The 15,626-nt window shown below is 43.8% G+C and overlaps 1 protein-coding gene across 1 annotated transcript in view; it reads left to right on the forward strand.

Annotated features, from left to right (window-relative positions):
- Positions 1-2,289: 2,289 nt before the first annotated feature.
- The window catches only part of NKTR (natural killer cell triggering receptor), a 51,317-nt gene continuing 37,980 nt past the window's right edge, over positions 2,290-15,626 (forward strand). The window contains exons 1-4 of the mRNA XM_049781794.1: positions 2,290-2,358; positions 10,357-10,431; positions 12,810-12,917; positions 13,969-14,013. Of these exons, the coding sequence (XP_049637751.1) occupies positions 2,301-2,358; positions 10,357-10,431; positions 12,810-12,917; positions 13,969-14,013 (286 nt within the window). The 5' untranslated portion in view covers positions 2,290-2,300. The remainder of the gene's footprint in view (positions 2,359-10,356; positions 10,432-12,809; positions 12,918-13,968; positions 14,014-15,626) is intronic.

Raw genomic sequence — 15,626 nt, forward strand, 5'->3', positions numbered from 1 at the left:
ATATGAAACTCAGGAGATTCTTGCTCTGAATAAGATACTCTACTTTTAGGGTTACAACTGGCCACCAATCATTAGCATGTCCCTCATAGCACAGAAACTTCCAGGGGTCTCAAACTCAATTTACCTGGGGGCTGCAGGAGGCAAAGTCGGGTGATCCTTGAGTGCAAAGTCAGTAGTAAGCCTTGAACATTGGGGGGTGTGACCCAAACAATTAAAACAAAACAAAAAAAGATTCCTCTAGGGCAGGGCCACAAAATGTTGTATGGAGGACCGTTTGCGGTTTGAGACCCCTGTAAGGTCATATTGCCTTTTACATATGTAGTTCAGCAGCACAAAGTCTAGAAACTAAGTGATCCTGGTTTTAAAATATAATATAAAACTTCAGGACCTAAAATGCTATGTAGTTTCATATACATTAGGATGATAGATTTTTTGTTTGTTTGTTTTTGGGTTACACCTGGCAGTGCTCAGGGGTTACTCCTGGCTCTAAGCTCAGAAATCGCTCCTGACGGGCTCGGGGGACCCCATGGGATACCGGGATTCATACCACCATCCTTCTGCTTGCAAGGCAAACACCCTACCTTCATGCTATCTCTCCGGCCCATCAAACCGAATAAATTCTAATGCTAAAAATATCATGATTATTTATAACAACACGTAATATACACTTACAATTCTGTTAAGCATATAGAGTTTATGTCTTAGTAAAATAAAATGATAATTCCAAAAGAACACAGACAGTGGTTTCTAGAGAAAGGGGTGAAGGGACATTGAAATTCGTCAATGGGTACATGATTTCAGTTTTAGAAGACGAAAATTCAAGTTTTGTTGATGGAGACAGTGGTGACTGCCCATCAGTATGCATACATTTAATATCGCTGAAGCATACACTTGGTTGATGTAGGGGCCGGTGAAACAGCACAGCGGGTTTGCTTTGCATTAGGCCAACTTGGGTTAGCTATTTGGCATAGCATATGGCCTCCTAACACCGGCCAGGAAAGATCCTAGAGTAAGCTCTGAGCACTACTGTGTGTGGTCCAAAACAAAAAAAGGGGGAAAAGACTAATACAGTAATTTATTTTTTCGTTTTTCCCTATTTTTTGGGACGGGGGGTGTCACAACTCTTGGTAATTAGGGACTCTTCTGTCCCTGCGCTCAAGAATTATTCCTGGCAGGCTCGGGATCGAACCCGGTTGGGGTTGAGTCGCCAAGCAAAGGAAAGGCCCTCCCAGTCTGTCGTGCAGCACTCCGGCTTAAGAATCTCGTCACAAATCCGCTGGCCTGCAGTGGAAGAGATACGTGGACTGATGGAATAAGACAGTTTGGAGACAGACAGAGGAGACCTGTAGAAAACCAAGGGAACTCCATAGATTAAAGGGCCTTTTGGGGTCACCACCCAAGAAGAGGCTCCCAGCAGCTCAGGAGCGAGCGAGCACAGAGCCTCAGAGCGCGCAGGCGCAAGTCCGTCCGGCTGTCGGGATCCCGCGGAGGTGGGCGGGGCCGGTGAGCCGGGTGGGTGGGGCCAGGGAGGCGAGGTGGGCGGAGCCGCGGAGGGGAGGTGGTGGGCGGGGCCAGGGAGGCGAGGCGTTCGTGTCTGGGGAGGCAAGGTGGGCGGGACCAGAAAAGGCAAGGTGGTGGGCGGGGCCAGAGCGGCGAGGTAGTGAAAGTGGGCGGGACTAGAGAGGCAAGGTGGGCGGGGCCAGGGGGAGCGGCTCAGGTGCGCGAGCGACCGGCGCCGGCGTAGCAGCTCCCGGCCACGCCCACGCGCGCGGGTCCCCACCCCTCTCTCCGGGTCCCCGCCTCCCGCCTCGGCCGCGTTCTCGCGATCTTTCGCGCCGCCTCTCGCGGGAGTTGGCGCGGCCCTCGGGAGCGCCGGCCGGACGCCGAGGGGCGAGCAGAGTCGCGGTGGTCCGTTAGCGGCGTCGGCTCCGGCCTCGGCCTCGGGGAGGGGCCGCGGCTTCTCGTCCGCTCTCCTCCGCCTGTCGAGGAGCAGCTCCGGCTGGAGCCCTGGCCAGGTGACGATCTCGCCCGCTGGTGTGGCGCGGCGTGGGGGCGGGGCGGGGCGGGGCGGGGGTCCCCGGGAGGGAGGCGGAGGCGGGGGCGGGGCGGGCCCCTGACCGGCAGGCTCCTCCGCCGCGGCCTCGGCTCGGGCGCGACCTTCCATCCGGGCACCGCCCCTCGCCCCGCCCCCTGACCAGCCCCGCCCCTTCCCTCCCCTGCCGCCCTTCCCGCCGGCCTCACGCTCGCCTCGCCCGCTCTCCCCCGCAGCTCGCCGCCTTCGCCCGGACGCCGGGGCCGCCATGGGGGCGCAGGACCGGCCGCAGTGCCACTTCGACATCGAGATCAACCGCGAGCCGGGTGAGCGAGCGAGCGGGAAGGGAAGCCGGGGGCGCGCGCGCAGCGGGGACCTGGGCCGGCCTGAGGAAGCCGCCCCCGACCCAGAGCCCGCGCCTCGCCCCTCGCCCCACGCCCACCCAGCCCGGACCCTCCCGTGGGCGACTCGGGCTCCGCTCCCGGCGCTCGCCGACTGGCGGACTAAGGGGAAAGTCCGCGACGCCACCCACCACCCACAGCGCGCCGTCGAGTCGCTGTCCACAGCGCTGCCTTCCCGTCGCGGAACCCTGCCAGCCAGCCCTCCGTTGCCGGGCGGCCTTCCGGGCCGGAGCGGTGGCACGGCGGTAGGGCGTCGCCGTGCGTGCGGAAGGAAGGAAGGAAGGAAGGAAGGACGGAAGGACGGTGGTTCGAAGCCCAGATGGCATCCCGTACGGGCCCCAGCCGAGCGCTGCCTGGTGTGACCCCCCCAAAAAAACAAAAAACAAAATTCTGGTGTTTCCTCTCGCTCGTTTCCTCCTCCTCCGAAACGCTTGGGGAGAAGCGACTCGGAGCCGGGCACAGGTGTGTGGGGCCTGTTGAGCCGCCGCACTTTAGCAGTAAACAGATGAGGGCATCGATGTCTCATCTCTCTGCCGTGGAATTGGTGTCTGGCGAGAGGAGACGTCTCGCACGACCACAAGCGAGGGAAAGAAGCTGCAGCTGTGGCGTGCTGGAGGAGAGGGGTGCAATTTCGTGGATCACGGGCAGGATACTTGGACCACAGACAGCGGGGGAATCAACTCCTGCTGTCGGGGTTTTGGACGACACCCAGACTCGAAGCCAGGAGGGCTATGTAGCACCTCAACTCTTTTCCTCTTGGGCTTTACGGGATACTATTTTATTTTTTGGTTTTTGGGTCGCACCCGACGGCGCTCAGGAGTTACTGCTGGCTTTGTGCTCAGAAATCGCTCCTGGCAGGCTCAGGGAACCCTATGGGATGCCAGGGATTGAACCCCCGTCCGTCCTGGGTCACCGTGTGCAAGGCCAACACCCTACCTCTGTGCTATCACTCAGACCCCAAGGGGTGGGGTACTGTTTTCATAGTGGGGTCAAAAGCGGTCACTTTGAGAACCATGTCAAGTCTGTGCTTGAAGGAGAAATGGTGAGAAGTTTAGATGTCTTTGAGAAGAACACTTTGTGATCTATTTTTGTTTTGGTGCCACACTCAGTAGTACTAGCTCAGGGCTCACTCCTGGCTCAGCACTCGGATAAAACTCCTGGCTGGCTCTGGGGACCGGGTATATGGTGCCAGGGATTGATTTTACATACGGTCATATGCGAGGTCTCTTCTGGTAGAAAGGGCTGTTGAGTTAAAGGCTCTGGGAATGGAGCATGACCTGCAGCGCTGGCTGCCTGGCTGCCTGGCTTCCCTTCCTTCCTTCCCTCCCTCTAAGTCAGGAAAAGGCCAGCAGACAATGGTTCATAGGCCTGCTAGAGACTTACGATTCAAGAATATCTTGAAGGATTTTGAGTAAAGTAATGATTTGTTCAAGCCTCAATAGCTTTAGTACCTAATGGATCATAATCATAGTATAGTCTACTGAATCCATCCTTCAGACCAGCCACTTATTATTACTGTCTTTTGTTTGGGCGCCCACACTTGGTAATGCTCAATGGTTATTTCTAGCGCTGTGCTCAGGAATTATTCCTGGTGGGGTTTGGGCATATGGAGCATATGGAGTACCTGGGATTGAACCTTGACTGGCTATGTGCAAGGCAAGTATCCTACTTGCTGTACTATCTCTCCTGCCCTATTATACAAAACATGTAAGGGCCATTGAAGGAAGGTGTGTCCTACTGTAAGATTTAATCTCTAGTCTGGTGAGTTTATAATCGAGAGTATATCATTGAATATATAATCAGGAAATACTCCTAACTTCATAGGTAGTTAATAATTCACTGGATTAAGTTAGAATGGTTATCTGTTATTTAGATGAGCAGGGGCTGACTGTTCTACATTAAGAACAATTAGAAGTATTGGTAAAAATTGAGATGAATAACACGATTGTTTTTCTTTTTGGTTTTTGGGCCCTAACCGACAGTGCTCAGGGATTACTCCTGGCTCTATGCTCAGGAATCACTCCTGGTGTTCTCTGGGGACCATATGGAATGCAGGATTGGCAAAGGCGCAACCCCCCCCCCCCCCCCCCCGCGTGCGCTATGTGCTCTTGTTATGGACCCAAAATTAGTATTTTGTTTATCTTTGGGTCTGGGACACACCAGACAGTGCACAGCACTTACTCCTGGCTCTGAGCTCAGTGGTCATTCCTATTGTGGATCTAGGGACCATGTATGCTGTGGGGATTGCACCTGGATTGTTAGTGTGCAAGGCAAACATCCTATCTGCACTAGCCCCATAGAAGCCTGATTGTTATAGGCACTAGAAAATAAACTTGACTCAATTGGAATATTCATTTTTTTTTGTTTTTTTTTGGGTGAATATTCATTTTTTCTTTTATAGTCAGTGGCCTTGACCTGCCCTATCATGTCTAAGACATACCTGTATATTAGTTTTTCTAGGTTTGGTAGGAAGGTTTCTATTTGAAATAATTCCAGAGTGTTACAAACTTTAGAAGGTTTTTGTTTGTTTGTTTTTTGCCGGGGTCACACCCAGCAGCGCTCAGGGGTTACTCTTGGCTATATGGTCAGAAATTGCTGGCAGGCTCAGAGGACCATATGGGATGCCAAGGTTCAACCACCATCCTTCCGCATGCAAGGCAAAAACACCCTACTTCCATGCTATTTCTCCAGCCCCCAAATTTTAGAAGTTTTTTATTTTTTTTTAATTTTTATTTAATAATTATAGGACTATTCACATCGTCATTTCTTCTTGGGTGAATTTGTGACTTAAAACACTAGGCACATTTTTCTTAATGGATTTTTTTTTAATTTTTTTTTTTTTTTTTTTTTTGGTTTTTGGGCCACACCCGGCAATGCTCAGGGGTTACTCCTGGCTGTCTGCTCAGAAATAGCTCCTGGTAGGCACGGGGGACCATATGGGACACCGGGATTCGAACCAACCACCTTTGGTCCTGGATCAGCTGCTTGCAAGGCAAACACCGCTGTGCTATCTCTCCGGGCCCTAGGCACATTTTTCTAATTGTCAAATTTATGAGCATTTGGTTGTATGTATCGTTTTCGTTCCTTCCCCTTTTTTTTGGTTTCTGGGCCACTCCTGGTGGTACACGAGGCTTACTCCTAATTTTGTGCTAAAGTATCACTCTTGGTGGGCTTAGATAGGTTGTCTGGGATCAAACCCAGGACAACCATGAGCAGTGCAAACTCCCTACCAGTTGTACTATCTTTCCCACCCAGTTTTTTTTTTTTTTTTTTTTTTTTTTTTTTTTTTTTTGGTTTTTGGGTCACACCCAGCAGTGCTCAGGGGTTACTCCTGGCTCCATGCTCAGAAATCAGTTATTTTTCTTAATGAATATTGACCCTTTTATAATGATGTAAGGACACTTTCTGCTCCTAGTAATTTTCTTAACGTGAAGACTACTTTGATAAGAATAAATAGCTCTGCCAGCTTGCTTTTTCCTAGTGTGTTCAGAGTTCTAACTAGTTCCTTTTGATTTTAATATGCTTATATCAGTATATAGATTAGACTTGTAGGTAGTGAATAAATGGGTCTTGCTTTTAATCCCTTCTCTTCATTAGTAAATTTGCATTATTTACATTTAATGTAACTAATACTACTTGGATTTGTACACGTGTTACTTGTTTTTACTTTTTATTCTAATTTCTGTTCCTGCTTTTGAATTTTTTTTTGGTTTTTTTTTTTGGGGGCCACACCTGACTGTACTTTGTTTTGCATGACTATAGTTAGCACCTGATAAATATGGTGTATCTAAATTGTTTTTATTTATTGTACTTTTTGATTTGAGGAGGCTATACCTGAAAAACAGCTTGCCATGAGAGAGCAAAAAAAAAAAAAAGTTTTAGGGGCTGGAGTGATAGCACAGCAGCTAGTGCATTTGCCTTGCATGTGGCCGACCCAGGATGGACGCAGGTTCGATCCCTAGCAACCCATATGGTCCTCTGCCTGCCAGGAGTGATTTCTGAGTGGAGAGCCATTTGTAGTCCCTGAGCGCTGCTGAGTGTTGCACCCCCTCCACACACACAAGTTTTCATTTTAAATCAAAGTAATGAGTTTTATTTATCTTTAAACATTTATTTATTTAGATTTTGGGGTCAGAAATTGCTGTGCTAACATTTTTGCCTGTAGCTTTTTATTTATTTTTTGGACCACCATCTGCTGGTGCTCAGGAATTGTTCTAGGTGTGCATGGGTAAGTACATTAATTCTTGTTCTATCTCTCTGACTCATTTTTTGTTTTTGTTTTTTGGGGCCACACCTGGGCACAACACGCAGTGCTCAGGGGTTACTCCTGGCACAGTGCACAGAAATCTTCCTGGCAGGCTCAGGAGACCATATGGGATGTCAGGAATCGAACCCAGGTCCATCCTACGTCATCTGCATGCAAGGCAAATGCCCTACCACTGTGCTTTCTCTCCGGCCCTATAGTTTCATTTCGTAAAGCCTCAGATTATTATTAATTTTTTTTTTTTTTTTTTTGGTTTTTGGGTCACACCCGGCAGCGCTCAGGGGTTACTCCTGGCTCCACGCTCAGAAATCCCTTCTGGCAGGCTGGGGGACCATATGGGATGCCAGGATTCGAACCAATGACCTTTTGCATGAAAGGCAAACACCTTACCAATGCTATCTCTCCGGCCCAGATTATATTGTTTTTAATTGAAACAATATATATATATAGAGAGAGATATAACTGAGAGGAAGAAAAATTTAGGTATCTGGCTTATACTCACCATTACCCAGACTGTTATGACAATTACAATGAAAGTGACAATAATCAGCAAGTGGTACCAAATTCTGCTTTGACTGAAGGCTTTATACGCAAAGACCATCTATCAAGTAAATTTTAAACTGCCCATGACAACTTTTAGAAAGTCCAATTGGGGGGCCGGGCGGTGGCGCTGGAGGTAAGGTGCCTGCCTTGCCTTCGCTAGCCTAGGACGGACCGCGGTTCGATCCCCCGGCGTCCCATATGGTCCCCCAAGAAGCCAGGAGCAACTTCTGAGCGCATAGCCAGGAGTAACCCCTGAGCGTCACAGGGTGTGGCCCAAAAACCAAAAAAAAAAAAAAAAAAAAAAAGAAAGTCCAATTGAAGTTTCAGTGAAACATTTCAAAATCTTCTCATTGATCATTGAGCATATCTAGCAGGTGAAGGAAAAGATAGGAAAAAGAAGCTAAAGGAGAAACAATAATACTTTAAGGGACATTTTAAAAAACAGCATTTTATAGATGGTTTATCAGTATAAATTTTTTCCACCAACGCTCACAAACCCCTGAAAAATGGAATGATTAGATGGAGGTTTAGTTAACTATTCTTAAAATCCCATAGATGAGAGAAACTATTCTGTATCTCTCTCCTGACTTACTTCACTCAGTATAATAGATTCCATGTTCATCCATGTATAGGACAATTCAAATTTCATGACCTTATCTCTTCTGACAGCTGCATAGTATTCCATTGTGTATATGTACCACAGTTTATTTAGTCATCTGTTGTCAGGCATCTGGGTTGTTGTCCAGATTCTAGCTATTGTAAATATGCTGCAATGAATATAGGTATGCAGAAGGCATTTTTGTGTTGTATTTTTGTGTTCCTAGAGTATATCCTTAGAAGTGGTATTGCAGGATTATATGGGAGCTTGATTTCCAGTTTTTTGAGGAATCTACATATTGTTTCCAGTAAAGGCTGAACAAGATGGCATTCCCACCAGCAGTGAATGGAGTTCCTTTCTCCCAACATCCCCACCAGCACTGATTTTCTTGTTCTTTGTGATGTGTGTCAGTCTCTGTGGCGTGAAAGGGTACCTCATTGTTGTTTTGATTTGCTCCTCCCTGATGAGTAGTGATGTGGAACATTTTTTCATGTGCCTTTTGGCCATTTGGATTTCTTCTTTGAGAAATTGTTCATTTTTTCTCCCTACTTTTTGATGGGGAGATGTTTTGTTTATTCTGTCAGTACCTTGTATATCTTAGATATATTAGCTCCATATTTGATTTGTATTGAATGACTAGTTTCTCACATTCTATGGGTGGCCTTTGTATCCTTGTCACTATTTTCTTTGAGGTGCAGAGCTTCTCAGCTTAATATAGTCCCATTTGTTTATCTCGGCTTCCACTTGTTTAGACTGTACTGTTTCGTCCTTGAAGATGCCCTTAGTCTCAATGTCATGGCGTGTTTTACCTATGTGTTCCTCTATATACCTTATGGTTCCGGGTCTAATCTATTTGGATTTGACCTTTGTGCATGGTGTTAGATGGAGGGTCCCAGTTTGCTTTTTTTTTTTTTTTTTTGGTTTTTGGGTCACACCCAGCAGTGCTCAGGGGTTACTCCTGGCTCTATGCTCAGAAATCGCTCCTGGCAGGCACAGAAGCTTTTTTACATATGTCTGACCAGTTGTCCCAGCACCACTTGCTTGAAGAGGCTTTCCTTGCTCCATTTTGCATTTTTGCCCTTTTATCAAAGATTAATTGGTTATATGTCTGGGGAACATTCTCTGAATACTCAAATCTGTCCATTGATCTGAGGGTTTGTCTTTATTCCAATACGTTGCTGTTTCAATGACTTGCTTTGTAGTACAATTTAAAGTTGGGGGAAGTGATCCCCAGCATCCCAGATGGTTCCCTGGAGCCTACCAGGAGTGATTTCTGAGCACAGAGCCAGCAGGAGAAACCCCTGAGCGCTGATATACATCTGACAGTGGATGGAATGTGTGCTTGTGGTTTTGAAATTTCTGAGTTTTAATTTTGTTTGCTTGTTTGTTTTTTGTTTTTGGGTCATACCCCGAAGTGCTCAGGGGTTACTCCTGGCTCTTACACTCAGAAATCGCTCCTGGCAGGCTCGGAGGACCATATGGGATGCTGGGATTCGAACCACTGTCCTTCTGCATGCAAGGCAAACACCCTATCTCCATGCTATTTCTCCAGCGAAATTTCTGAGTTTTAATTTATAATAAGGCACAGAATAGTAAATACCACTCACTTTTTTTCTGTGCTGTTTACTCCTGGCTCTGTTCAGGAATCACTCTTGTTGGGGCTTGGTACACTATGGAGTGTTGGTGTGTTCATGTTCTAACCCTGGTCTGTTATATGCAAGGCAAAATGCCCTAGCTGCTGTGCTGTTGCTCTCTGGCCCCACGGTTCACATTTTGTTTTGCTTTTGCTCCACACCCAGTGATGCTCAGGGGTTATTTTTGGCTCTGTATATTCAAGAATTATTCATGTTAGAGCTTGGGACCATATGGGATTCTGAGGATCAAACCTGAGTCGTCCACATACAAGGCAAGCACTCTATCCTCTGTACTCTGGGCCCCATCTCACAGTTCATATTTTAAGAACCGTAATTGTTAAAGAGTTTAAAGAGCTCTTCAGGCAGGGCCAGTAAAGATAGCATAGTGGTAGGACGATTGCCTTGCACGTGGTTGACCTGGGACAGACCCAGGCTCAATTCCCGGCATCCAATATGGTCCCCCGAGCCTGGCAAGAGCAATTTCTGAGCACAGAGCCGGGAGTGCCGCCAGGTGTGGTCAAAAAATAAAAGTCTTCAGGCAAAATGTTTGTGGAACCTTCTCTATGGTATAGTTATGTAGAATATCAGGCTTCTTTTTCATTTACTGTTTATTGTAGTGGAGGGTTGTTTGGGGATCATAACCTGGTTCTTTTCTGCTCTCGGGTAACATAATGTGTTTTGATCCTGGATGCCATAAAAGAGTATAATTGTTATTAGTTGTCCAGTTGGTACCTGGTTATGATCTTTTTGATATATTTTGCAAAATTTAAATGACTTATGAAAGTGAATTTTCCAATTGGTTGATTTTTCTGCTTCTTCCATATAAAATGTAGCATACTGAATCAACTTGTTTACCTTTTTGTTTTTCTTGTGCTTTATTTCAGTTGGTCGTATAATGTTTCAGCTCTTCTCAGATATATGCCCAAAAACATGCAAAAACTTCCTTTGCCTATGCTCAGGTAAATGAATAATTATTTCATTGAGAAGTTATATCATGACCTAGTCTTGTTAATTTTACTTATTAATAAAGTAAAGTTGCATTTATTTTCCTTAGAAAGAACTGTTCCTCAGGGGCTGGCAATGTAGCTTAGTGGTAGAACTTACATGTATGAGGCCCTGCATTCTGTTCTTAGCACAGCAGAAACAAAAAAAAAGCATTGACAGACTGTGAAATGAGTTTAGTAAATAAAATATTGTTTTCAGGGAAACATTCCTCCCACAAACACACTTTTTGTGTGAGTGTGAGGCATACCCAGAGTGCTCAGGAATTACTCCTGGTGGGTCCCAGGATCATATGCAGTGTCAGGTATTGAACCTGGGTTTGCTATAGGCTGGGCAAGTACCTTCTTCTCCAATGTGCTATCACTCTATCATTCCCCCCCCCCTTTTTTTTTTTTCGGGTTTTGGGTCACACCCGATGGTACCCAGGGGTTTCTTCTGGCTCTGCCCTCAGAAATCGCTTCTGGCAGACTCGGAGGACCTTATGGGATGCTGGGATTTGTATCACAATCTGTCCTGGATCTGCCACATGCAAGGTAAACGCTCTACCGCTGTGCTATCTCCCGGCCCTGTCCTTCCCCCTTTATAAAATAGGGACCATCCAGGCCGGAGCCATGGTGCAGTGGTAGGGTAGTTTGCCTTGCACGCAGCTGACCCAGGACAGACCACAGTTCAATTCCCCAGTGTCCCATATGGTCCCCCAATCCGGGAGCGATTTCTGGGCTCATGGCCAGGAGTAACACCTAAGCATCACCGGGTGTGGTCCAAAATTAAAAAAAAAAAAAAAAAAATAGGGGCCGGGAAGGTGGCGCTAGAGGTAAGGTGTCTGCCTTGCAAGCGCTAGCCAAGGAAGGACCGCGGTTTGATCCCCCAGCGTCCCATATGGTCCCCCCCAAGCCAGGGGTGATTTCTGAGCACATAGCCAGGAGTAATCCCTGAGCCTCAAGGGGCGATTTCTGAGCGCATAGCCAGGAGTCACCCCTGAGCGTCAAACGGGTGTGGCCCAAAAACCAAAAAAAAAAAAAAAATAGGGACCATCCCCCCAGCAATGCTCAGCCAGTGTGTTTGAGACCTAGAAGTGTTAGAAGTCTCCAGCAGTTCTCAACATTAGTCTCATCCTGTGGAAAGTATTTTCTTAAAATTGAGAAGAAAAAGTAATGTAAATGTGTCCAGTTAAAATAAAAGAAGCACTACTGTATGTGATGAGATCTTTTCTATCAGTGTAGTTTATATTTAATCTCTTGCACCATTTGGTTCCCTTGAGTAGAGCCCCCAAATCAAAACTATCTTTTCTATCAGTGTAGTTTATATTTAATCTCTTGCACCATTTGGTTCCCTTGAGTAGAGCCCCCAAATCAAAACTAAAAGTAGAAATACCAGGCTGGTGATGAGACTCACATGTTATAGCCCGTAAGTGTGAAATCCTGGGTTTTACTCCTAAAATAGCCTGGCTTCCCAAAAGCACCATTGGGTGTAGTTCCATAATGAAAAAGAAAACCTTAAATAATTTTAATTTACTTTATTAAAAGATCATGTATCACATACTTGACATAATTGATTGTTAATACATTTGTTTCCAGGTGAGAGCAAAATTGTTATAGAGGGGGGAAAAGAGGGAAAAAAGAAGTACAATGACAAGCAAATTTGTGAAAATTACAGTATGTTCAATGAAGTCATTGTCAGAAGGTTTAGTAAACTCTTGCTAGCTGACCATTCTGTTACTTCATTGGTTTGAACTTTAAGTGACTTCAGCTCTATATTGGCATCTAAACTGGTCTTAAGTAGAAGAAATTGTTATGTCGCCATATTTGTGGCTGTGAGTCCAAGAATTCAAATCACTATTACTGATACTGTGGCTGAAAACCTGTGTTTAAAAGTTTTAAGTATGTGGAAGGAGGATGGTACCTGGGAACCTTGTTGATGGTAGTGAAGAAGACGTGGTAATGGAATTGGTGCTAGATATAGTATCTCTAAAACTCAACCCTGAGTAACTTTGTAAACCATGGGACTTTAATAAAGTTGTTTTTTTTAATTTTAAGGATAAATAAAGAACAAATCAGAAATTTTAGATTTATTCTTAGATACATATGTACATATATAATCTTTACAACAACTTTAAATACACCTTTTCTGAAATGATATCCATTTCCTAATCTTTTATCTAATAGCATGTACAGTCAATAACACACAATTTGACATTTATATGGCACTTTGTACTTTGGGGGGTATTCTGGGGGGTTGTTAGGATATAAATGTGTAAGGAAATTTGATATGGAATTTTGGATGGTAGTTCTTACAGAAGGAAGTGATTATGGTCAAACTTTTCTTTTCCCCCTAGGAGAGAAAGGCCTTGGGAAAACAACTGGGAAGAAGTTATGTTATAAAGGTTCTACATTCCATCGTGTGGTTAAAAACTTTATGATCCAGGGTGGGGACTTCAGTGAAGGTAGAGAAAAATTTTAATAACTATTAGATCCTGAAGTGTCTCATTTTCTTTCATTGTAAATATATCCCTTATAGTATAATGTGAATATTAGGTAGTAATGAATCATTGCTGGTTAAATGGACTTGTAGAAATGAATTTTATAAAGCATTTTTATTTTGTTTTGGGGGAGGGTCACACCCAGTGGTGCTTAGGGGTTACTCCTGGCTCTGTGCTCAGAATTACTCCTGATGGGGTCCAGGGGACCACATGAATGCTGGGGAATGAACTCAGGCTGGCTACATGTAAGGCAAATGCCCTGTACAATTTACTATTGCTTTGTCCCCTCCCCCCCCTTTTTTAAATTTTATCTCATTTATTTTATTGGGGTGGGGGCACACAGCTGTACCCAGGGCTTACTTGTGTTTCTGTGCTTAGGAATTACTCTTGGCAGAGCACAGGGGAATCATGCAGTGTTGAGGATTGAATTGGGTTCAACTATAGGTGACACAAATGCCTTATCCTTGTATCATTTCTCTGACCTCTGTTTTGTTTTTATATAACTTTTATACTAGTTATGTGGTGAATTTCCATGTAATGAATACCAAAGCACTGATTATTTTTATTCTTACAGAATTTTGTTGGTTGCTTACTATTTGAAATAAATGGGTTACAGGAGATCATTTTGAAGATAGTATTTATTTCTCATGATAAGTTTTGCTAAAATGGAGATTAGGGCTGGAGAAATAGTACAGGGGTAAGTCCTTGCATGCAGGTGACTCCAGTCAGTCCCCTTGGGGTGGCTCCCCAGAACTGCAGGCCTGTGTAGTACCACATCGTCGGGCCCTGTTGACCGAAATTTATCTGGGAAGTACCTCTGAAACTCCTTAGTACTACATTGAAGGACCCCCTCACAAATAAATATAAAATGAGATTAAATTCCTCAAATTTTGGTTCCAGAAATTAAAAAGGTTTTCTTATAATATAAATTATGTTTATAATATAAACCAAACATAATTTGTATTTATTAATATTATTAATTTTATTATAGTTTAACGTAGTACATTGTTTGCAGGGAATGGAAAAGGTGGAGAATCTATTTATGGTGGATATTTTAAAGGTAAGATTTAATCTTTTGTGGTCTCTTCAGTTCTGATAGTAAAGCAAGAATGGTCATACTTTTAATGAGAAGAGGTTACTTATAGTTCACTTTTTGCATGAAACTAATGCTGCATGAAAATACTTTATTTGCATGAACTTGGGGATAAACTATATTGTAATATAACTTAATTTACAAGATTAATTAAGGCTAACTTTATGGTTAAACATGACTTTCAGCATGGAGGTTAGGCAACTATATACATGAAAACTCCTATCTTCCTGCCTAAAACTGTCAACATATTCTTTTGTTTATAGAGAATGTGGTCTTTTGCAAAATGAAAAGGTAAGAGAACAAAGCTCAGTAACACAAACTCCAATTCTGTTCCCTTGCACCCTTTCTAATAAATTTATAGACAGTCTGGGTCAGGTTTGTGGCTGGATTTCTATATTGCTTGAAGACTTGGAAAATTCTATATACTACTTCATGTTTCTGTATCTTTTTCTTTTCTCAATGGGTTATTAGTTCCATGTTAGAGAAAAAGAATCTGTTGTGGTTTTTCCCCCCTAAACCGAGCAATTTCTTTGAATAAAAGTTGGTATTTCCTTTTTTCTCAAAGGTTTGTATGTTTTCTTTTGCATAATAGAACTATATATTGTGTTTTATTTCTATGTTGGTAGTATTTGCATAAACCTAACTATTGCACTTGCCCCAAAAACGCCTTAGAAAAGTCAGTTGCAGAGATTTATAATGGGATCCAATATCACTAGGTTTTACCGCTATGATAGCTTCAGTGTTATAATAGTCTTTTATATTTCTTTTGGGGAAAATGGATTACTACTGTTTTACAGAAGCCTGTTCCCAAGGTAATCATTTAAAAATTTTGTTGTATGTTTCTGTTTGTTCTGCAGAAAGATTTGTTTGTATCAGTGTTAAAAGAAAACAAATTGTTTTTTTTGAAGATATATCTACTGGAATGTAAATCATCTCTGAGTGAGATTTATGGCAGTTTTTGCTTTGAAGTAGTAAGAAGCAGCTTTTTAGCTGTTAATAATTTGAAAGTATGGGCACTGGAGAGATAGCACAGCATTAGGGTGTTTGCCTTGCACATGGTCAACCCTGGTCAGATCCAGGTTCGATATGGTCCCAAGCCTACCAGGAGTGATTTCTAGTGCAGGTTATCCCTGAGCACTGCCAGGGGTGGCCTGAAAAGCCAAAAAAAAAAAAAAATTGTAAGTAGTAGTGTAGCACACTTTAATGTGGTTGTTTCCTGTGGCAGATACTTGTTTCCTGTGGCATACTTATGTTACTTAAAATTGATTTTGTCATTGGAATTTTTGTTTTTACAGGATACTTTAGATAAATAATTTTATTATAATATTAAGTCTACTTCATTTAATATTTTTATAGTTTATCTTTAATTGAGTAATTTGCCACATAAAATTAAGCATACAGGGGATTATTAAACTTTTTCATATATTCTCTTAGGCAAGATAATTGGAGAAATTTAGAGAAAATGAGTTTTGCTATAGGGTTTTTCTAAAACTTGTTTTTCCTGAAAGTTTACTAGTTAGCCAAGTATGTTGCTTCTAAAAGTGACTGTTCTAAGGCTGTTTGTATAAAGTATTAAAATA

The sequence above is a fragment of the Suncus etruscus genome, chromosome 10 (assembly GCF_024139225.1).
Source record: "Suncus etruscus isolate mSunEtr1 chromosome 10, mSunEtr1.pri.cur, whole genome shotgun sequence".
Classification (NCBI taxonomy): domain Eukaryota; kingdom Metazoa; phylum Chordata; class Mammalia; order Eulipotyphla; family Soricidae; genus Suncus; species Suncus etruscus.